Source organism: Drosophila ananassae (genome assembly GCF_017639315.1).
Source record: "Drosophila ananassae strain 14024-0371.13 chromosome Y unlocalized genomic scaffold, ASM1763931v2 tig00000098, whole genome shotgun sequence".
Taxonomy (NCBI): Eukaryota; Metazoa; Arthropoda; class Insecta; order Diptera; family Drosophilidae; genus Drosophila; species Drosophila ananassae.
Genome location: NW_025319060.1, coordinates 301,703 through 325,643, shown reverse-complemented (window position 1 = coordinate 325,643; position 23,941 = coordinate 301,703). Strand labels below are relative to the sequence as shown.

The 23,941-nt window shown below is 42.3% G+C and overlaps 1 protein-coding gene across 1 annotated transcript; it reads left to right on the top strand.

Moving 5' to 3' along the window:
- The first annotated feature begins 5,218 nt into the window (after nucleotides 1-5,218).
- Nucleotides 5,219-6,606, top strand: LOC26514915. The gene is made up of 4 exons (XM_014903581.3): nucleotides 5,219-5,893; nucleotides 5,950-6,101; nucleotides 6,161-6,364; nucleotides 6,420-6,606. The coding sequence occupies exons 1-3, from the start codon at nucleotides 5,290-5,292 to the stop codon at nucleotides 6,239-6,241; spliced, it is 837 nt and encodes a 278-aa protein (XP_014759067.2). The 5' UTR covers nucleotides 5,219-5,289; the 3' UTR covers nucleotides 6,242-6,364; nucleotides 6,420-6,606.
- The last annotated feature ends 17,335 nt before the right edge of the window (nucleotides 6,607-23,941 follow it).

Sequence of the window (23,941 nt, the reverse complement as noted above, 5' to 3'; positions counted from 1 at the left end):
CCAAACAGCCGGTGAGATTCACTTATTTTTGTAAAGTAAAGACAATAAAGGGGATTTGTTTAAAAAGAAGCATTCCGTGTTATTTCTGGGCTCGGGCAATCACGTCGAATCTATAAATTGGGTGGATCGTACCCTCAATCTCTGTGAGCTAGTAGCAAAAACAGTTCGTTACAGCAGATAAACCTCCACCATTGTAAAGCTATTAGTAAGATATATAAAATAATGGCCTGCATATTAGCTTAAAAGCGAAAGGCTCAACCTAGGCCTCCTTATAGGATGTGACTTGGACCATCTTGGACCCCTACTTTTTACACTGTTTATTAACGACTTGCCCCTTGCCTTAACTAATTTACTTGTACCTTTGTAGTGATGATGTTAAGCTATGCCTTCAGTATAAATTCACTAGCGCCCAGTCTAGACTTCAATCCGATCTGGATAATCTTCAAAATTGGTGTTTAGCAAATAATCTAAAGCTTAATGGATCGAAATGTAAACTCATGTCTTTTTACCGATCTAGTCCTCACCAGGCTATGTTCTTTCTCTATAGGACCGCCTTAGAACGATTAACTCCAGTTAACGATCTGGGTGTCCTATTAGATTTGAAACTTAAATTTACCGACCATATATCTACCATGGTTAATAAAGGTATGGGTGCGCTTGGTTTTATTAAAAGATGGTGTGAGGAGATTAGATCTGCCACACGCCAAGATAGGTATAGCTAGCCCGGCTGCGCGCACTGAAGAAGGAGAAAGAGGAATCACCGTGGAACGTAATGGTTCCTGACGGGCCAGCGCGGCTGCCTTTAAAAAGAATGGAAGGAAAGAAATGCCGGAATAAAGACGGAATGAGGGGACAGCAGCGGGGGCAGAAGAACCAGCAGAAACACAGAAATGCATTTGGAATGTTTAAAAAGGGGGCGTGGAGAGGGGGGGGTACGGGGGTACTAACGGAGGACTAACGGCGAGAACAGAGGAACGAATGATTAAAGGCAGGAAGCGAGATTGCCAAGGATTAACAGGCGCCTATATGGAGGGCCACTGGAGCGAATCGAGGCCAAACTTTCAAGAGAGTTTATATAGGCTGAAGGACCTCCTGTGGGTAAGTCCGGCAGTCTCAAGTGCGGGATTTAGAGCGAGTGCGCAACTGCCGAACTGAAGCCGAGTCTGATTTAAGGGTAAATCGAGTCGGGTTGGTTTTATTCCCGGACACGACAGGTATCCTGGTGTCATAGCAATGGCGTCGGATCGGTCTGGCGTACGCCTTGTCGATTCCTGACCGTTGCGACCAGGAGTGATTTTGTAAAGCGAGGGGTAGACAGCTCGGGAACTTAAGCCCAACAGTAAAACCAAACAGGGTCACCCCGGTTAAGTCAGGAGACTCCTGATCCAGACTCGACGCCAAACCTTTGGTTAGCCATAGATCCTAGCCATAGCGAACGGAACCGGGGCGTATCCTGGGGGGTAGGTAGGCCCTTCATGCCCTGATCCGGCGCCAGGCGCCAAGAAACGTATCCTGCCCGGCAAATGCCTGGAACTGGAGCACGTGAGTTTAAACGGAGGGAACTGTTAGCCAAGACCACACGTCCTTCTGGGCGAAAACTTTGGTGGCACGTGTTTATTGGCACCAACCCGTAACGGTGACTGGGGAACGACGGGAGAACGTGCGGTCGATCGACTGAGCTGAGCAGCCGGTGAGATTCACCCTTTGTACCCATTATAAAAATAAAGGGTGTTGGGACTTGTGCATCAAATATCGTAATTATTACAAATTAGTTCTTTCAGTGTGACTAGCCGCTGCGGTCCACTAATTGCCCGTTATCAGCAGTTCCACATTCTTTGATTCTCCCAGATTCGCATGCTGGGAGCATGCTTTGTTGTTCTTATGTAGCGCATGCACTTTGGGAGCTTCGGTGGAGCTTCTGCGCAAGCTCTTACTTTTATGCACTTGATATTCGGCATTGTATTGGATCGGCCGCGGCATTTGTGACTCTACGAGCTAGCCGCGGCATTTGTTGCGAGCACCAAACAGCAAAAAACAGTTCGTTACAATGGTCAAAAGAATTTTATGGCCCGTACATACTAAAACGTTTTATACATCATTAGTCCGTCCGATTCTTGAGTATGGATCGTGTGTCTGGAGTCCTCAATATAGACAACAAATAAAAAACATTCCTCACTTTCGCTCTTAGGGGACTTAATTGGGTTGCAAATCTTCACCTCCCCTCTTATCATAGTAGACTTTTACTAATCAACTTACCATCAATACCGAAGAACGATGCTGGGTGTCATGTTTCTACATAATCTTATTTATGGAAATGTAGACAGGCATTTACTAACACACGCTTAAATTTTAAACTTTCGTGAACCTTTGCCGAGGTCCAAGCATCGGAGCACGATTCTGTTGGTGATGATTGACCGATTCTCGAAGTGGATGGAGATGCTTCCGATGCGGTGGTGAGGATCAAAGGACATGGGACGTGCACTGGCCAGAGGTAATGCTGGCAGTAAGCTCAAGCATGTCCGACTCCACGGGATGCTCACTGTGCTTCGTAACCCAAGATAGAGAGACGAGAATGCCGAAAGCATTATATGACAAAGAGGCGTTGGGGATGGGAGCATAACAAGCCACGCCGCCAGAGAACTCAGCGAAACTCAAAGAAGTATTTGAACCGGTCCCAAAATGTTTAATAACATTATTTTATCTCTAAATTTCTGAAACTATGGGTGGCTGTATCTTGTTAAGAAAATAACAACGACGAAAATTAAATGCGTGCACTCGATCTTTATATCATGTTCCTCTTAAGCCTAGCTTATCTACAAGTGTCCAACTGAATATATATGTTATACTTAATGTTACGCTATTAATATTTTTTAATAACGGGGCCGGACATCAGGACATCATCAAGGGAATAACCAGAGCATGTAGCAGTCGAACTGGAGCTGTCTTCCTTCAGGACGCAGTGATGGGGAAGAGAATACTGCACTTACCTCGCAATTCCTGCGGCACCAGAGACATGTGACCCAGATCCAAGTATTCCTTGATGAACGACGTATATTGGGTCCTTAAATTCGGATGACGATCCAGCTTGCACTCAAGTGAATGGAACCGCCGCAAGGCCTGTGCTTGATTGGGAGACGGGCGATCTTCAAAAGGGTTTGCGGAGTCAGCAGGAGTCATCTTAAATGAGGCGACATAACTGCCTCAATGTACACAGAATTGGCGTGACTTTAGGCAAACATTAACCGATGCTCCATCCGTAGTGAATTCAGCGTCTTCAAGGCCAGTCACTACTACAGGGAGTACGGAACCTTTGTTTCAGGAACCGAGCCATAGTTTCCCAAGTTGGCAGGCTGTCATCACTGCTTTCTGCTAGAGATTATTCCCACTTTCTGGCTGGGTCCAGCTTTTGGAAGATGATCTGGATGAGGAGGTACCCTTGAATTTCGGACGACGCCGCGGAACTCATGAGGGCCCGCATATGACGGATAACTATCGAAGAGTTTCAACGGATCCCGGCTCAACCACCCTTACCTGCAGGATCTCTTATGGAAGTCTGGCAGAATAATGGAAGCCTGGAAGACGGTTACTGTAACGATTGCGCAAAAGATCAAAGGCAACATCATAGTTAGCATCATTAATCTCCAGCGCTCCCACAGTCTCCAGGGCTGAGTCCCGCAGGCATGAAATGAGCCACCTGAGTTTCTGCAACTTGGTCAAGTGCGAATGACCTAAACCGGGCGCAGAAATCCGGCCACTCGGCATAGCCGCTAATATTTCACGTCCGTAGCCAGCTGAGAGCTACCAATATAAGTCGCATCTGTTATGTTATATCTGTTATGTATGTTAAGTCTCTTATGTCTATGCCACTCGGCATAGCCGCTAAATGTTTCACGTCCGTAGCCAGCTGAGAGCTACCAATATAAGTCGCATCTGTTTCTTATGTCTGTCTCTTATGTCTGTTAAGGATGTTATGTCTGTTATGTCTTTTAAGTCTGTTAGGTCTGTTATGTCTTTTATGTCTTTTATGTCTTTTATGTCTTTTATGTCTTTTATGTCTGTTATGTATGTTATTTCTATTATTTCGGTTATGCCAGATATGTCTGTTATGTCGGATATGTCTGTTATGTATGTTATGCATGTTATGTTTCAACCCCCGTTTCGTACTTTGTGCAAAATGCTCGCGTGTTGTTTCCCATATTAAAAGGATAGGGGCCGAATTTTTCACTCTAAATCTCTCTCATCATTCCGGAATCCATTCCTGTCCACGTTCTTCATACCCTACATAGCTGACATTTGAAAAGAATTGAAAAGATTTTGAAAAGAATGAGATCAAAGAGATCTCGGCATCCCGCTAGTATCGGACAAGACATTTAGTCTTAAAGCTTAAAGAGAAGATTAAACAAGTAATAGGCGCATATAAAAAAAAAAAGTGTGAACGAATTTTTTCGATCTCACTTAAATTTATGTAATATGGTCCCAATCTCAATAGACGCCGATTTTGCAAATTTATGATTTTTAATTCACATTTTTTTAGCATAACCTGCTTTTTTGTTGTTAAATTTATATTTTTTAATATATTTATTTAATTTTTTTTATTTTTATACCCTTGCAGAGGGTATTATAATTTTGGTCAAAAGTGTGCAACGCAGTGAAGGAGACATCTCTGACCTTATAAAGTATATATATTCTTGATCAGGATCACCTCCTGAGTCGATATAAGCATTTCCGTCTGTCGGTCTGACCGTCTGTCTGTTTCTACGCAAACTAGTCTCTCAGTTTTAGACCTATCGAATTGAAACTTTGCACATATCCTTCTTTGCAGGCAGTATATACATAAGTCGGAACGGCCGGGATCGGCTGACTATATCCTATAGCTGCCATATAACTGATTGATCGGAAATGCCATAACTTTGGTGTTTTTCAAGTTAGAAGGATGGGATTTCAATGGATTCCTCTTTTGACAAAATAATTCGATATGCCAAATTTCATAAGGATCGGTGAACTATATATGATCCACTATATATCTAATAGTATAAGATGCGTGGCGCCACCTAGAGGACTGCGACTCAACTGCAAGGGTACATAAACTTCGGCTCCGCCCGAAGTTAGCTTTCCTTTCTTGTTTTTAATAAATTTTTTTTTAAAACAAAGAACAAAAAAAAGCACCCAAACGATTGTTTTTCTTGTTGCCTACAATAATACATTGAGAAAAGCAGCTTATGCTTTTATAAGCATATATTTGAATCAGGTATTGAAATAATTAAAATACATTAACCCGAGTTCCAAATCATGCTGAAACAATTCTTACTAATTACATATGTTCACTTTAATTTCGGGATGTTTTCGAGTTTGCACGTTTTTACTAATCGAATTCATGCCTATGGAAATGCCCGAGTAATTGTTACTATGCGGTCCTTAGATCATGTTTGGTTTACAACAAAAGTAACTTTAAATGAAAAGATTTTGGTGGACTATTTCCAAACAAATACAAGTGAACGCCAGGAGGCTTTACTTTGGTATCGAACAAATGACTTAAAAAAAACATTGTTTTTTTATGGTGTCAGCACTGATGGAGAATTACCGTATGATAAATGTTTTTTTCATTCGTCGAAAGTTCATTTTTTTTCTCATGGATTTTTCAAAATAAATGTCATAATTACAACCGATGGCATATATGGAAATGAAATAAAAGCAAGTAGTTACACTTTCATAAAAACTAATTTTTCTATTTCTTGTGAACCTAAATTTGACATATCCCGGTGCCATGATTCAAACAGGCCACTTCACTATGAAACATCGAAAGTGGTTGTTCTTAGAGCTGTATTTTTTCAGCATTGCCCAATGGACAGTTTTATACAATACTACTGGACCCTACACGATAGTACGGAGTCGGGTTAGTCTTTATAAACATTATTTAATATATTTATATTATAATACTTTTTTTTATAGAACTATTGGATTTTTTGGGAGCTACTTTAAAACCAGAACTTAAGATACCAAGGTATCGTATTAATTTGCGGCAGCAATCCCCTTTGAATCGTATGGTGTTAGTGCGAATTAATGCCAGAATTGTTGGTCGACGTGCTCCTTTAGTTGCTCGCGTAAGTAGTTTGTATATATTTAAATCAATTATAACACTGGCATATTTAGTGTTATTTAGCTTTGGCCTCTCAACGCTTATTTGCTTCTATTCGAGGTGGAAATTATAGAGAAGTTTTTCGCGGTAAGACTATATCTGTAAATGCGAGTCCTAGTCGGGATTTATCATTGACTCATACTGGAATGCAGTTCTTGGGGTATAAATGGTCTTGCACTTCAACAAAAAAGCAAAACAAAAAAATATGTCATCAGAATATGGGATCATGTAAGGCAAACCAATGTAAAAATATTATGAAAAGTAAATATATTATTCTTCCCAGGCAATCGTATCATTATTCCAGCCTATAGCCAACCCCATAACCAGACGTTGCGTGTTATTTTACTAATAAGGTCTGAGTTTGATCCGCTTCGTACGGCGACAACGAAGCAAACTATTTTTTTTTCTTCTTCTCGACACTTAATAAATGTCAACATTGCTTGTGTTAGTAACTGCAATGGAAACAAGTATACGTTGCAACTACCAATACATTTAAAAGGGCAATGTTTACGTTGTCGTAATAAAAAAATAATTAAATGGCAATGGAGAGTTGAGTCTTCGCCGGTTGAGGGAGCATCCAACCGCCTCATATTTGATGTAAAGGAAAAAAAAAAACGGCTTCAAAGTATGCATCTAGATGTTGAAGCTGTGAATCGATATAAACCAAAATATATATATTATGGTACAACTTGGGTAGTTTTGGAAAAAAATATGGGCCCTGCGGATACTACATGTTCCATAAAACCTAAAGTTGGTAAAGCCCATGAAACCATATTCCTGTTACAGTGTAAGCAGAGTCAGGCACGTTTTAAACCTCTTCAGTATTGCATTGGTGTCGAGAACTTTCTTATTGACGATTGCAAAACCGATGAAGAAATATTGGTTCGGCTTCCACCAACTGAACAAGTAATTGTTATGGTACGTAAAAATAGTATTACATTTAAACCCAAAAATATGTTCTTCATGGGATTTGTTTAGTATAAATGAGCAATGGTCCGATGTTGGTTTGTAGCATCGCTCCAATATCAATAGTGTAAACGAAAAAAATGCTACATAGGTGTACAAAATTGCTTACCCCCTCATGTGAATTTTTTATTGTTTTTATCGCACGTCCAGAATAAAAATATTTTTTTTTGTGCAATTTTGAACACCTATATAGCATTATTTCTTCCTCAATATTGATATCCAAGTATCCCCCTCACCGGTTTTTTTACCTCGTCAAGAGGTTTTTATACCCTTTCCAAGGGTATTATAATTTGGGTCAAAAGTGTGCAAATCAGTGAAAGGACATCTCCGACCCTATAAAGTCTTGAAAAATTTTTGATCATAATCACTTTCCGAGTCGATATAAGCATGTTTGCAGGCATATTATAAATCTGAACGGCAGGGATCCGCCGACTATATCTTATAGCTGCCATATATCTGATTAATCGGAAATGCCATAGGTTATGTTAGGTTATGGCGGTGATGCTAGGGGTTCATAGAAGACCCCTCCGCTTCCACTTGAGCCGCTAGGGCTCCTTGTGTTACCGCTGGGGCAAGGGTTTCACCGAAGTGCTACCAGTGGCCGCGTGTTCACCTATCAGCCAGTGCCCAGTAATTGCCGCAATCGCTAGGCTGCAGTCTGGTCTGGTGAGAGCAAAAAGTCTCGCTGATATTTTCTGAGCGCGTGTCGGCCAGATCAGACGTGAGGTTCTACAGGTCTGGGGATTTCTCCATTTCCTATTGGCTGCCAGGTCAAAAAAACTCCCTGCACTTTAGCTTGCAAGTAGTTAAGGGTATGCCTACAAATTCTTTCTCAGGTAGTCCCTGCCCTAGCTAGTTCAGCTGAAGTGCAGTTTCCCTCGTGGTCCCTGTGACCGGGAACCCAAATGAGGTAGATGCCATGCTGTTCAGCCATCTCGTTGAGAGATCTGCGACAGTCATTGACTGTCCTGGAGTTGGACGAGAATCCGTCGAGTGCCTTGAGCGTATCCCGATTGCCCCTTAGTGCTGGGGATTCCAGTGCTTCCCCAATGGCTACTACTTCAGCCTGGAAAACAGTACAGTGGTCAGGGAGTCTGAAGGACTCCTTTAGGCTCAAATGTTCACAAAAGTAACCGCCTCCCACCTGGCCGTTAAGTTTTGATCCATCTGTGTAGATATGAATGGAGCCCTCCGGTCCCGGTATCCGGGCGTTCCATTCCTCCCTCGAGGGGATGATGATTCTGTAATTAGTGGTGGGTTGGTCGATGGGCACGCAGTAATCCGTGCCCCCCTCAGGCATGAAGTGATGTAGGTCCAGTCTGGTATGACCAAAACTATTCTTGCTCCATAGATTCGCCTCTCGAAGTCTTATTGCCGCCAGAGTGGCTATCTTTACCCCCATCAGTTATACTGGTAGTAGGTCAAGGATAATATCTAGGGCGTCGCTAGGCGTAGTATGTAGACTTCCTGTTATACAGACCTCCGCCATGCGCTGTGTCTTCCTGAACCTTTCCCTGCATAAGGAGTTGTCTAGGGCTGGCCACCAGACCACAACTCCATAGAATAAGATTGGTCTGATGATCGCTGTGTATAACCATCTGACTATCTTGGGGGACATTCCCCATTTCAAGCCTACCGCCTTGCGGCAGGTATAGAGTGCTAATGCCGCTTTCTTAGTCCTATCAGCGGTTTTCAGCTTCCAGTCCAGTTTCCTGTCTAGTGTGATGCCTAGGTACTTCGCACTATCACTAAGAACTAGTGATTCTCCTAGGAGCTTCGGAAGTCTTAGTTTAGGTATTTTGTACTTCCTGGTAAACAGCACGAGCTCTGTCTTGGACGGATTGACTCCCAGCCCGTTCCTTTGCGCCCAGGCCGACAGAACTTCGAGCCCTCTTGACATATCTTCGAATAGTCGAACCTCCAAGAGTAGCCTCGACACTCCTGTTGACCAGGATCTGCCGTATTAGGTGAATTGATCGGTCGTCTATTCCAAGTCCCGTCAGTGCATCAATTATTGAGCACGGCAAGATGTTGTTGAAGGCCCCTTCTATGTCTAGAAAAGCAACAAGTGCGTATTTCTTAAAGTTGATCGCTCGCTCGGCGATCATAGTGATATCGTGGAGGGCTGTTTCTGTTGATCGGCCCCTTTTGTAACCATGCTGAGAGCATGAGATGTCACTTGGGTTAATGTGTAGTTGGAGATGGAGACTTAAGAGTCTTTCCATAGTCTTAAGGGGGCAGGATGGTTTCAGAGGCTGAAAAATAGCAGATTTTTGCGATTTTCGTTTCTGAGTGAATACAATTTTTCAATTTTTTTACACGATACACGGCTATATTTGGAGACTATCTAGGATTTTTTTGTTAAGAAATAATTATTATTTATCCCGTGACGGGCAGTCGGGCGGAAATGAAAAAATTTAATTGATTTACTTAAAATATTAGTTTCTTGTGCGGATGAACGAAACCATTTAGAAAAATATGCGATTTTGAATTTTTGGCGCGGTTCTAAAGTCGGAGGTACCATTTTTTCATAAAAATCAGCCCAATATTTCCCGAAAAAATGGTAAAAAAAAAATTAAAAAAAAAACGTTAGTTCATCCGCAAGTATTTATTGTATTAAAGATGTGTGCAAAATTTTATTTAGATCCGAGCATTACTTTTTGAGTTACGTTACGCACCGACTTGAAAAAGTTGTTTTGAGAAAAAAGCGTCTAAAGTTTTAAAAGCAATTGAAAGTATATGGAGAGAAAAAGCTAGAAAATCTGTATCTTAGCGAGCTTAAGTCCGATTGATATGAAATTTTCACAGGATATTCCTGAGATATTGCTCTATTATATAAAAAATTTTGGAAAAAAAAAATTTTTGAAGTCTCAAACCATCCTGCCCCCTTAAGGAGGAAGGATGAAAGACTTATAAGTCTGAAGTCCTTAGGGATGCAGTGGGATGGTTCGCCCGCCTTGGGTATGAATACAACCATCGTGCACAGCCACGCCTTTGGTTCCATACCAGTAGTGAAGACTGTACTGAAGATTTTCTTGATCCATTTCCTTAGGTTGATACTGGCCCTGGATAACTGAGCCGGTATAATACCGTCTGGGCCCGGAGATTTGAAGGGTTTAAAACTGTCTATTGCCCATTTAAGATTTCTGTCACTAAGTAGGTAGTTAAGTAAGCCCTGATGACCCTGGCTACGCATCACCTGGGTTGTTTCCTCCGATGAGCAACCCGCGAAGTGTGCGTTGACAAGGGTCTCCAGGCATTCCTGGCTTGAGGTTGTCCACCGCCCATCCGTGTTCTTAATATAACCTACAATGGGGGCTGTAATAGAGAGAATCTTTCTTAGGCGGGCGGCCTCTGATGTCTCCTGGATATTGGTGCAGAAATTGGCCCAGGCAACCCTCTTTGCCTTTCGCAATTCCTTGTTATACCGCCTGAGTTTGGCTTTATAGGCCTCCCACGCGTCGTCTGTGTTGATACGGGTGGGGGCTAGCGACGAGGTCCACCATGGAGGCTTCTTCGATCTGCTGCTGCCTAATCTTTTCTTGGGGCAGGCCCTGTGGTATGCTTTTGCTCGTCGCAGTAAGCTTTCCACCCATGGCGTTCAGCCCCTCGTAAGTCTCGATAGTCTCTGAAGGTGGTTCACCTAGGGATCTATCCAGTATCTTTTTATAGAGCTCCCAGTTTGCCTTCCTAGGGTTTCGAACTGCTTGCTTGGTAACGTTTTCAAAATTTACGGCTATCTCAATGTAGCGGTGGTCTGAAAAGGAGTGTTTGTCTAGGACTCTCCAGCTGGTGATTGCATCAGCCAGGGAGTGCGAGAATAGTGTAATGACAAGAACCTCTCTCCTGTTCTTGATGACGAAGGTTGGTTCTGAACCCTGGTTACCCACTAGAAGCTTAGAGCTGAGGATAAAATCGAAGATTGACTCACCCCTCTCATATGTGTCCGTGCTTCCCCACTGACTGTGATGAGCGTTGGCATCGCATCCTATTAGTAGGTCGATTTTCCTCCTTTCGCTGTCTTTCACAAGCCGCCTGAGTAGCAAGTGCGGCCTTCTATCGATGCGGCTACATGATCTTCATTGCTGAAATTTGATAGCAAGAAAATGTTAAGGCTCTTTTTTGCGAGTATGCATGCTCGCTTTTTACCTGTTACATCGGCTGTGTACAGCCTGAAATCTGACGCCCCCAAACCGACAATCCTGTCCCCATGGATCAAGGGTTCTTGGATGAGGGCCACGTCAGCTCCATCCTCCGCGAGATGGAGCAGGAGGGCGGCGGATGCCACCTTACTGTGATGGAGATTTATCTGCAGAAATGTCAGAGACATCCTTTAGATTTTCCACCACAGTAACCTCAGCCTCGGTGTCGGAGCCTAGCAGTGAGTGCCATGCCAACGCCCCCAAGAGCCCTTGCCAAGTCACTCTCCTCTGAGGGGTACCCATCCAGAATGTTCTCAAAAAAAATCTGCAATCGCGAATCGTCTTCAACCCCAAAGCGGGCATGCCCTCCATGCGCTCATTTCTAAAATAGAGAAAGCCTTTTCTCAGAATGAAAATGCCCTGGTAGCCTTTCTGGACATAGAAGGAGCCTTCAACAACATTTTCCCGAACACCATAACCAGCACCCTGAGGACTCTTGGGGTAGATGACCACCTGGTAAGACTCATTGACCAGCCGCTAATCTGCAGAACAGTGACGTCCTCACTAGGCACATCTTCCTTAAAAAGAGTCGTCCCTTCTTCTATGAACATAACTGTCAACTCGATTTTATGCAAGATGGAAGAGTGAGGCTGAAGAATAGTGGCTTACCCAGACGAAGGCTTTCCTTCAGTAATAGCGCCAAATACTTAGGGCTAATTCTGCAAAGGAAGCTAAATTATAACTCCAATATTGAAAAAAGGTCAAAAAAGGCTATTGTAGCCCTTTTTACCGAAAAAAAAAAGGAAACAAGTGGAGCTGGATCTAAACGCCCATAGTCAGACTACTGCAAGAAATGCTGGTATGGCGGCCAGGTCTCAAAAAAAAAATCTCCTTAAGAAGCTGGAAAAAAAGCACTGCATCAGCAGTGCACCACGATCCACACAAAACGAAGCCCTAAATATCATAATCGCTTACCAAATACAAGACTAGCTAGTTTTGATTATGCAAGCTAAATTAAGTTGGGTTGTAGTAGTAGTTATTGGTCCTTTGCTGATGACGATGTCTTCAGATGCGGGTAATGTGGTTGTCCCTAGTGGTTGCCTAGGGGGTTCTTCCTTCTTGCTGGAAGTTATGGTAGGAGTTACTAATTCCGTTGCTACTGCCCTTGAGGCTAAGTAACCAATATGACAAATGAATTGACTTTTACGGCTGTGCCGGAGTATCAATAAAAGACTTCTTTATTGTATGAAGCTCAAACATAAACTGAAACTTAAAGCTAAGAAAATATGTTTCACAGCGGCCACGCAATTATGCAGTGTATGCCGGGTATGCACGGGCATCCGGCCAGACGCTGTGTCTGCAGTTTGGCCAGAGCTAGCTCTTATGTAATCGGACACTGCCGTTGCGCGGTTAACTTCAGTTAACTACTCCCCCTTCAAGAATGAGGCCGCCCTCGGCTGACCCTATTTGGGCGATCATCTCTTTTAGTTGGGCCGAGGTTCGTCGGGCCTGAGTGACCGGCCGATAGGCCAAGCCGATCCACACACGCGCGAGCCGGGCTATCATTTATAATTACAATCCCCTCATCAACGTAAGTGATGGGATGTAAGTCGCATTGCTGGATCTCGCAATGCGCCGTGCCTCTAGCGTGGAGCTCTTGAGCGCATGATCTTTTTCGCGCCAGCCGGCAAAATGTAGCCCCTGATGTCGAGGAGCAGTTTTCTACTGTGTAGATATTGCCGACGCATTCAGCAATTACGTTATCTTCCAGCCTAAGTATGGTGTCGTAATGAGACACCGGAAAAACGGTGATCTTGTTGCAGGCCGACTTAATTTTTGGAAACTTAATGATAAAGTGTAAGATGTTAACGGATTGTAGAATCTTAACGGACGATACGGACATAACATCCCAAATCGCGGTCTCGATGGGCTCTTTCATCCACACATCCTCTAGGTCTGCATGATCTAAGATGCTAGGGCTAACAACATTAACTTTGGCAAGTGCTACTGCCAGCTTTAAACCCTGCAGCTCCATTGTTATCATCCTATTTCAGGTTAAAAGCATCTCAAATAGGTGCCCTGTATCATTTTGGGACTTTTTAGCTGACCTCAGAAGTTTGTTGACAGTAGCGGAAATTTTATTAATTTGAATTTGTACTTTATTTTTAATATTGACATATTGTTTGCATTTGTTAATTGGAATTCTCCAAATTTAATTTTAAAGTCTTCCGCGTCCGGCGTTCCTGCCACTACTTTTAACGCGGTCCCTAGGAAGTCTACGCTTCTTGCTGCTCTATGATGGATGCTCAAGGAATCGAGCAGGTCGCGTAGATGGGCGACATCAACAATAAAGAATTTCGGCATGTGAAATTGAGGGAACATGTCGGTCATCCCATTTGTTTCTTCTATGACGCGCCTATATTCCGAGAGATTCGCTGAGTGTTTTACAAATGCGAATTCCTCCCATACTAGCATTTAGCCATCAACGATTGGAATGTATTTGGCTTTAGAATAGTCCGTGACGCGTGCCGATGTTGCGGCATAAAGGTAAATCAGGGATATGGTTGTGAGCGTGTAATTTGGATGTGCTGTAAGTTTTGTTCAATTTGGGTAGCCCACCACCAAAGCGTGATTAAATTAATAATGGAAGCAAAAAACTTATGCCAAGTGGCTTGAAAAAAAAGACAATAAAAATAAAAAATTATCAGGCGAGCGATAAAATAGTCAAGCTCAGTCTACCTTAGGTTGTCTTTGTGGACCACGTTCCCCTTAATGAGGACTGTGGTCCCCATGTCCGCTTGAACGGTTTTTTTCACATAACGGCGAGAGTTTGTTTCCTAGGCGTTTGCAGACTTCACTAGGAACATTTCGTCAACCTCGAACACTCTATTTTGTCGGGAAGCATTTTCCCTGATCTGGAGCTTGTCCTGGGCGAGTTTTAACCTATCCTGTATTTCGTATTGTGGTTTTTTTGATTGAGGCTGAACCACCTCGACTGGCCTCTTGTCGATGACCGAATGGATAGATTTGTTGTATTTGGTCGTAGCCAATAGGATGAGCTCTACGGTATCGCTAATGCCTTTGTCGATTTTAAGGCATCTAGCAAGTTCTACCAGAGTGCTGTGGAAGCGTTCCACCTGTCCGTTTGAGACACAGTGGAGGGGCGCTGCTTTTGAAATGCTATCGCTGAAGTGGGTTTCCAGCAGTTTAACGATGGCTCGTTGTCGCAATATATGACCTTTGCCTTAGGGAAAATGTTCTTCAGCTGTAGTAGCGCTGGTTTGAGGTCCTCTATGGCTCTAGAGGGAACCGGGTTGTGCTCGACAGTGAGAATCTCCCGCCTCTCTTCAATTGCAAAAATGTCCTTTACTCGGTTTTTGCAGTGCCAAAATTTGGTCATTTCTGTAAATCGAAATGAATGGCGTTTACCCCTTTAGGAACTATTATGTCCGCGAGCTTTTCCAGCAATGACTCCTCACAAGTGAAGTCAATGTTATGCCGTCTCTTGTTTCTAATAAGAAGAAAGCTGCGTTTTGACGAAAAGCGGGCTTCCTTCAGAGTTATCTGGTTTTGGAAGCAATTGAGAGGCTTGTCCGTGGATGGGATAGTGTGGGTTAGCGACAGCTCATTGTGAATTGTGGCCGCGCTTGAAAATGCCTCTTCCTCTTCTAAAACGTTGAGATGTTGCTTCGAGAGGGCATCAGCAACGAGGTTGTTTTTGCCAGGCATGTAATGGACCTTGGCATCACACTCGTCGATGCGTTCTTTCCATCTATTAATTTTCGTGTTGGGATTAGAATCCGAGACCGCGTCAGTCAGCGGTTTGTGGTCAGTGTAGGCATTTATATCCCATATAGGTAATGGCGCAACTTTTCTAGTGCCCAAACTATCGCTAACCCTTTCGTTGATAGCGTAGTTAACCTCTCTGTCCTTTAAGGTTCTAGAGATCATAGTAATGGGTCGTCCCTTTTGGGAAAGGACTGCGCCAATGCCGTATGCCGAGGCATCTGTCGTTAGATGAAATGCCTTTTTACATGTCGCTTAGCATTTTTTAAAATGCTTTTCTGACTGAAGGTGGTGCACTGGAGAAGTCCACTTCAGTAAAATTTATGTTGGGGCATGCTTGGACTTGTAGCTTTTCTACTTCGGAGCCCCATTTGAGGTGGGCGGAAGCTAGGCTAAGCGATGCCCCTGCCTGTTTTAACAAGTCAAGGCCGCTCAAAGGAGCACAAATCTGGTAAGATAAAGAACGTGGCCTTCAAGTTGTGGTAACACCATGGATAGAATGTACCGAAAATGGCGAATCTACTGGGCGAACGCCCTTCAACCCTTCGTATGGACGGATGCAATTTTTTGACGCGGCCGTGTCTATTAAAAGCTTCATTTCTAGCCCCGCTACTCTTCATCTAATGACGGGTAGCAGGGACTTTCCCCTAAAAAATTAATTACGCGTGTTCGTCCGTAGAGCGTTATGCGGCAACTACGTTAAACTTGAACTCACGGGAGTAACGGTAGGTCCCGGGTCGTAGTCAAAGATCGTAAATAGTCTCGACTAAATTTACCTGGATGCTGCAAGGGACTGCTCGGGTTGGCCAGACGCTTGCTGTGATCAGGCTGGAGTTGATGTGCTTGAAGTCCTGGGGTGGTTTTCCTCAAGTACCGGTGGCATGGGGGTTCGGCTGATTCCTTATCGGCCGGTCCTACTGGCGGTCCGTTTCACGGGAGCAACACTCGAAGTAGGTTAGATAGCGCGGGGTCTGCTGGTGGTCCGTTTCAAGGGAACAACACTCGAGCTAGACTGGTATGCCTCGGGGTCTCCTCGTGGTCCGTTTCACGGAAGCAACACTTGGAGTAGTTAGGCAACGCGGGGTCTACTGGCGGTCCGTTTCACGGGAGCAACACTCGACGTAAACTGGTATGCCGCGGGATCAACTCGTGGTCCGTTTCACGGGAGCAACACGCGAAGTAATGAGGTGACGCGGGGTCTACTTGTGGTCCGTTTCACGGGAGCAACACTAGAAGTAGAGTGGTATGCCGCGGATTCTTCTTGTGAACCGTTTTACACAGGATCACTCGAAGTAGGTTGATTTTAAGTGCCGTGGTTCAGACACTGAGTAACGAGACGATTGACTCTGATTTCGGAACTATCTTTATTTCAGAAGAACAACTCTTAAATTAGATGCTAAATTAAAAAGTCAATGTTATGGACGTGCTAAACCTAATGTTAATGCCAGGGTCACCCACCTCTGAGTGTGCTGACTCAGATTGTTTGTTTTTGCTTGCATCGGTCAGTCGGTCATTCTTCCCGCTGATATGCTGATTCTGCTTCTGGCGCCGTCTACTAGTGCTGGGTTAATAGGTTGGATATAGTTTTATGCTTATTACTAATTATTTATAAGTGAGAAAATCGGTTAGTGGGTTTGTATATTGCGACATGCTGATGCATATTGATTGGATCAAATTACTAGGTGTGCATATAGGGTAGTAGGTCTTGGCACTAGGTGCCAACAACGCGTCTGAAGCTGCGCTTTATATTTTACCCCGGATTTGCCTGCGCCCTGTACGACGTGGTTAACCCTCTGACTTTTATATGGGCCGATCGTTCGGACTCAGCCGGTTTCCTTTTTTGGTTTGCCGGGGCTTGAGATGGCTTAAGCATCCTGGACAGTGATGGATCAACATGCATGGGTTCGGGGGTGCTTCCATTGTGCACTTGCGCCTTGTGTTGCTTGGTGTAGAATGGATTTTTGCCAGTGCTTGTCTGGGCATTTGCCACCGCAGGAGCCTGACGGTGTTCATGCGCCTTGGAATATTTTTTTTTATTCTTGTCCTCGTGGCTTCTGGCAAACGAAGCCGCGAAGGAGTATCTCTCGAGGTTAGATTCTACTTCTTATGCCAAAGCGAGGGCTGAAGGCATATCTTTCGGCTTTGCCTAAAAAAGGACATCCGTAAGGCTACGCTTAAATCCCGAGAAATTTACTCGAAGTGCGTCATCCCGGAATTTGTCACACGATACCTTTGCCGCGGAGGCTTCGTTTTCCAACACGCTTGCGCGGGAACGATTTGTACTGCGTTGATCTGTTCGGTCAGCTGTTGTATAGCCAGGCGAAGTTCGTTTTCCCTACGTTTGCTTTCGATATTGGCTTCTTGAACGGCATGTTGAACGGCCGCCTGTATAGTGGCTAGAAAATCTGGCCTGTCATTCGGTCTCGGACTCAGAATCACAGGAGAGGTGTCTTGCGCTTCTATATCGTTGGAAGTGATTGCTCATGTGGAGCTGTAGCTATGTATAAAACCACCCGAAAAAGAATAAATTCATGCTCGAATTGCATGCCCACAGAAGCAATTGGTAGGGGGAGGGGGCTCGCGAGGGCTGAGCCGTCGTTTTAGTTATGTGTGCGGGCTCGTCGAAATGCACTATTGGTTTGCCAAGTAGAGGCAAGGTGAGGCGTATGCGGGTCTGAGCCTCCGCTATTATCAACAAAGAAAAATAAAAATAAAAAAGTGCCACACACTGCATGCGCGGTCGTATCGTATTCTCAAAAATATATCGGGGAAACAAAATGGAAAAGAAAAATAAATAACCAAGACTGCGCAGCTAATACCAAGAATTCTTGTGTAACAAAAGAGACATATAAAAGCTGAATTAAATGCACACAATTATATGAATTATTTTTGATTGGAAATTAAATTTTGAGTTAGTGACTTTTTTTGTCTTTGTTAACAATTTTCTATTCTGCAATTTTTGTGTTGTATTTATTTATTCATACAGAAAAAAGAAATGCAAACAATATTGGGAAGAAAATATCCCAAAAATGGTTTAAAAAAAAAATTGTATAAAAATACAATGTGTTAATGCTAAACCGTCAGCCAATTAATGGAAATTAAATAATGTAAAAAAGTTAAAGGGGCTGCAGTTATTAGCTGTCAGTGTAAGGAACAAATCTTCACTGCTTTTGTCTTTTTTATACCCTTGCAGAGGGTATTATAATTTTGGTCAAAAGTGTGCAACGCAGTGAAGGAGACATCTCCGACCCTATAAAGTATATATATTCTTGATCAGGATCACCTCCTGAGTCGATATGAGCATGTCCGTCTGTCCGTCTGTCCGTCTGTCCGTCTGTCCGTTTCTACGCAAACTAGTCTCTCAGTTTTAAAGCTATCGAGTTGAAACTTTGCACACACCCTTCTTTCCTTTGCAGGCAGTATATAAGTCGGAACGGCCGGGATCGGTCGACTATATCCTATAGCTGCCATATAACTGATTGATCGGAAATGCCATAACTTTGGTGTTTTTTAAGTTAGAGGGTTGGGACTTTCCATACATGTTATATTTGACCAAAATATCTTGTGTGCAAAATTTCATAAGGATCGGCCGACTATATCCTATAGCTGTCATAGAACGATCGAAATTGGCATAACTTTGGTGTTTTTTAAGTTAGAAAGATGGGATTTGGTACAGATTACTCTTTTAGCAAAATAATTCGATATGCCAAATTTCATAAGGATCGGCCAACTACATACGATCCGCTACATATCTAATAATTTAAGATGCGTGGCGCCACCTAGCGGACTGCGACTGAACTGCAAGGGTATATAAACTTCGGCTCCGCTCGAAGTTAGCTTTCCTTTCTTGTTTTTTTATAAAAAAACTAATGCAGACGTAAAGGATTTATTGGTGAAAGTGCTCACTTGCATGACTTTTACGTTGGGCGCCAGCTAAATTAACCTTAAAAGAAGGATGGAAAGTTTAGATACAAACTCGATAGCTCTAAAACTGAGAGACTAGTTTGCGTAGAAACAGACAGACGAATAGACGGACATGCTCATATCGACTCAGGAGATGATCCTGATCAAGAATATATACACTTTATAGGGTCGGAGTTGCCTTCTTCACTGCGGTGCACTCTTTTGACCAAAGTTATAATACCCTCTGCAAGGGTATAAAGATGAGAAACACTGGCAGGAAATAAATAGGGGTCACAAAGTAATGAAAACAAAAGTAAATTTAAAAAACTAGATAAGGCAATGGGATTCCATCAAAATAAAATGGAATCAAATCAATACACACAAGAAAGGAAAGCTAACTTCGGGCGGAGCCGAAATTGATATACCCTTGCAGAATTTTCTATAAGGTTAAAAAAAATGTTTCATATCTTCATCCATTTAAAAAAAATACATATTTAGCCCATTCGGTCAAACACAACCGTAGTAAGGTTTCACGTGACAATTTCAAAATATTTATATCGAATAATGGGATTTTGTAGGTCTACACAAAATTTTAACAAATTTCATTTAGGGGGTATAGCCCTTAAAATTGTAGATAAAGGGGTTTTTATTGCAAGCAAGACAAATGAACCGTAACATATATAATATAATAACAGGTAGTAGCTTATTTCTGATTAGTCGAGTCGGAAAAAAATGATGCTAAAAATTTTGACTGCAAATATTTATAACCCTGAACTTGCACAATAGGATTTTCTTTTAGGACGAAATATTCTAAACCTTACATCAGCCCAAATAGATTTTGGAAAGAATATTGTTAAACTAAATAATTCCACTTCCTCTCTTTATCTTAAACTGTGGGTGATAGAACCTATGTTTGTTCTGGACTTTGGTTCAGGGGAGCCTAACGGTTATGGAGCAAGTGAAATTATGCGTGGTGATTTTTTGCTGTTGGCCTGTGTAATTGGTATTGTAAAATGGGAAGAGAAATGAATAAAAATCACTTCCTCTCTTTATCTTAAAGTGGACGGACGTCTTTTTTTGTGCGCACTACGTTTTTGTACAATTTTTAATAAGCTTTCTATAAACAATTGGTGTTTATTTCTTTACATATATAAAAACAAATTGCAATTCCTTAGGTAAAATAATAATTTGTAAAATTTAATTTTCCTTCCAAACATAGCCCTGCTCTGCTTCTTCATCTCCTACGGTGTTGTTACTATTTTTTTGCTTCTACTCTCGTTCAAGGTACTCTCGCCCCCCCCCCAAGGTTCCTCAATAATAAAATCAAATAATATTATTAAATTAATTATTAATTTTGTTAATAATTTTTAATAAATTAATTATTTAATTTTTAATAATTTTTAATAAATTAATTATTTAAATTTTTAATAATTATGGATTTTAAATTGGTCTGTGCGTTGAAGTCTTGTAATAAGACAATCTCGTCTTTCCAGCCTACTATCCATTGCTGGCTCTGTGAAAACGTTTTACACGCTAAGTATGCCGGGTTCACGGCCTCAGTTTCGGATGCAATCTCACGTAGGTCTGGTCTCCACTTTTGCTGTGACGGTTGTCGTGCTGTTCAGGACGAAATGAGATCGTTCATGAGGCAGACTAAAAGCGGTTTCAAGGAGTTGATTAGTGGATTTCGTAAAATCAATGACCAACTCTGTGCGCTTGATACCAGTTTAGTAGTCTTCAACTACTAAATGAGTCTCCAAAGCGTAAGAAATCTGCTTTTAGTGATGTGCTCGGGTCGAATAATCTTCAGCCTGCTCTGCCGACAACTATGCAGCCGCCTATATCTCTGGCCACCCCAAGGGCCGGACCTAAGAAAAATTCGGCTTCCGAATGTCTCGTAATCAATGAGCAGTTGTCCGATATGTCCTCTGTGGCATCGCTTCAAGTGATCCCAGACCCAATAATTCAAACCCCTGTAACAGTCACCAAACAGGGTAACCAAACAGGGTAACGCAGTATTAGTTACGGCGGCACCAAAACCCTTGCAGGTGATCCCACCATCAAAACACATTTTTGTTTCCCGGCTTGCCCCTGATACTTCGGAGATTGATATCTCGGCTTACATCAAAGCCAAAGCAAAAGCCGACATAAAGGTGGTGGATATTACAAAATTCAAATATTCCTACACCAGGCACACGTCATCTTTCAAAATACGTGTGCCCTTGCAGATGTTCAAGACGATCTGTTCCGCCAGCTTTTGGCCAGAGAACATTTTCGTCTAAGAACATCAGCCAAGTACGGTGAAAAAAAAGATAACCAAACCTGTGGGTGAAAAACTCCCACATGTTAAGGCCACTGATCAACCTTCCACCTCAACTTCCTCAATTTCAAAAAACTAATGTCTTCATTAACACTTACCTATCAGAATACTAGAGGGTTACGTAGTAAACTTTCCACACATTATTGTATTTACTTGGTTAAAGCCGGAGACCTTAAGCTCCGAAGTTTTTCCTAGCAGGTACACCACTTTTAGATGTGATAGAACTTTGCGAAGGGGAGGAGGAGTGCTAATTTATGTAGACTCCAAATTCGCTTCTGAAGAGGTAAAATCACAAGAGTTTGGTGACACTGAATTTCTTTGCATCAAAATCACTTGGTCCCATCAATCTTTGTATGTTGTTCATACTGGCTTACTACATACTGGCCACATTTGTCCGCTATTCGTTTGGTTTTCAATCGTCAATCTGATGGTGACCAGCTGATAGCTCTGGGTGACTTTAAAATCCCAGAACTTATGTGGTGAAATGTTGATAATTCACCGTCTTTACAGCTTAACTTCCACCATGACTTCCCTGAGGGCTTGTTCGACATGTCACTCGGGCAATTAACAACGTTAGAAATTCTTTAGGTCGGCTGTTGGACTTATGTTTCGTTTCTGATCCTGATGGAATTACTCTTTCCAGAACTTTGCTCCTATAAAAAATAATTACTTTATTGACCTTAAGTCTACAGTTAAATATCAGAAAGTTCGTTTCTTTCGTAAGGCTGACTTTATGAAATTAAATAAGTTAATTTTGGAATTTGAATGGTCTGATTTACTGGCACGCGAGGATATAAACATCGCATTACAAAAATTTTATTACACTTTGAAGTTATTTTTTGACGCTTGCGTGCTGTGGAAATATCCGTCCGCTTCGACGAATCCGCCTTAGTATACAAGGTACCTTATAAATTTAAAGAATAGTATGAGTAGACTTTTAAACAAACATAGATTATCTGGCTGTACAGTTAGTTATTCAAGATACTTAGTAGCTCGGTCCAATTTCACCGTGCATAACGCAGATTGTTATAGGAGTTATATTCGCCGCTGCAGGATTCAGTTTACTCTGGATCTGAAGCAGTTTTATAACTTTGTAAACATGTATCTTTTCCCCCACTGCTTACGTTTGAGAACTCTTATGCGAACACTGATCAGGCAATGGCCGATCTCTTTGCACATTTTTTTCAAACTACCTATTCACCTAGCAGCAGTTCAGCTCAGCCTTACACTTATAATATCCAATCAGCCAACCTTAGATTTTGCCCACCTTTCGATCAAAGTGGTGTGTTATCGGATCTTCTTAAGGTTAAGCCCGTATATTCGCCAGGCCCTGATAAAGTACCAGGCTGTGTTCTGCAGTACTGCGCCGATGCACTGTGCACACCGCTCGTTAAACTCTTTAATCTATCGCTGAAAACTTCGATCTTTCCCCTTATGTGAAGGAATCCTTCATTATTCCGCTGCATAAAAAAGGGAAAAAATCCGACGCTGCTAATTATAGAGGCATCTCTAAATTGTCAGCTATTCCAAAGCTTTTTGAAAAACTTATCACTCCACATTTGCAACACCTATGTAGTTCAATAATAACTCCGTGCCAGCATGGCTTCATGAAGCGCTGCTCCACCACTACTAACTTATTGGAGCTAACATCTTTTATCACGGATGGCTTCCGGAATGGCTTACAAACAGACGTCATATACACTGACTTCAGTAAAGCATTTGACTCTGTTAACCATTCGCTTCTTATAAGTAAACTCAGTCTTCTGGGATTCCCAACTGATCTAATTCACTTGTACTTATGTACGCAGATGACATTAACCTATGCCTTCAGTATAAATTCACTAGCGCCCAGTCTAGACTTCAATCCGATTTGGATAAACTTCAAAAATTGGTGTTTAGCAAATAACTTAAAGCTTAATGGATCGAAATGTAAACTCATGTCGTTTTACCGATGTAGTCCTCACCAGGCTATGTACTTTCTCTATGGGAACGCCTAAGAACCATTAACTCAGGTTAATGATCTAGGTGTCCTATTGGATTTGAGACTTAAATTTACAGACCATATATCTACCATGGTTAATAAAACTATTAGTGTGCTTGGTTTTATTAAAATATGGTCAAAAGAATTTAATGACCCGTACATAACTAAAACGTTATATACATCACTGGTCCGTCCGATTCTTGAGTATGGATCGTGTGTCTGGAGTCCTCAATATGGAGTACACCAAGATCACATTGAATCTGTACAAAAAAACTTCCTTATTTTTGCTCTTAAGGAACTTAATTGGGATGCAAATCTTTACCTCCCCTCTTATCGAAGTAGACTTTTACTAATAAACTTACCATCATTAACCAACCATAGAACAATGCTGGGTGTCATGTTTCTCAATAATCTTATTTATGGAAATATAGACAGCCAGCATTTAGCTTAAAGTTCAACGTTCCTAGTAGAAGGAATAGAAACTTTCGTCCTCTACTCCTCAGCCAACACGATCCGTTCAGGGTGTTATTTTGTCACTTTGCTCTTACACTCTTCCTCGTGATATCTTTCTTCTACTTTTCGCTTAACTATCTCGGATCGATTCCCGCGATTCGAGCCGTACGTTTTTTTTTTTTTTTTTTTTTTTGCGCGGTTCCCACTGCATACGTACAGCCCACCTCCCGCCCAACCGACCGAGGGACGCTGCC

What these genes read in the sequence shown, in the direction of transcription:
- LOC26514915 (XM_014903581.3), top strand. Translation starts at nt 5,290, where the DNA reads ATGCTGAAACAATTCTTACTAATTACATATGTTCACTTTAATTTCGGG. An exon ending in ACACGATAGTACGGAGTCGG is followed by an intron (nt 5,894 to 5,949) that starts GTTAGTCTTTAT and finishes TTTTTTTTATAG; the next exon opens with AACTATTGGATTTTTTGGGA. An exon ending in GTGCTCCTTTAGTTGCTCGC is followed by an intron (nt 6,102 to 6,160) that starts GTAAGTAGTTTG and finishes AGTGTTATTTAG; the next exon opens with CTTTGGCCTCTCAACGCTTA.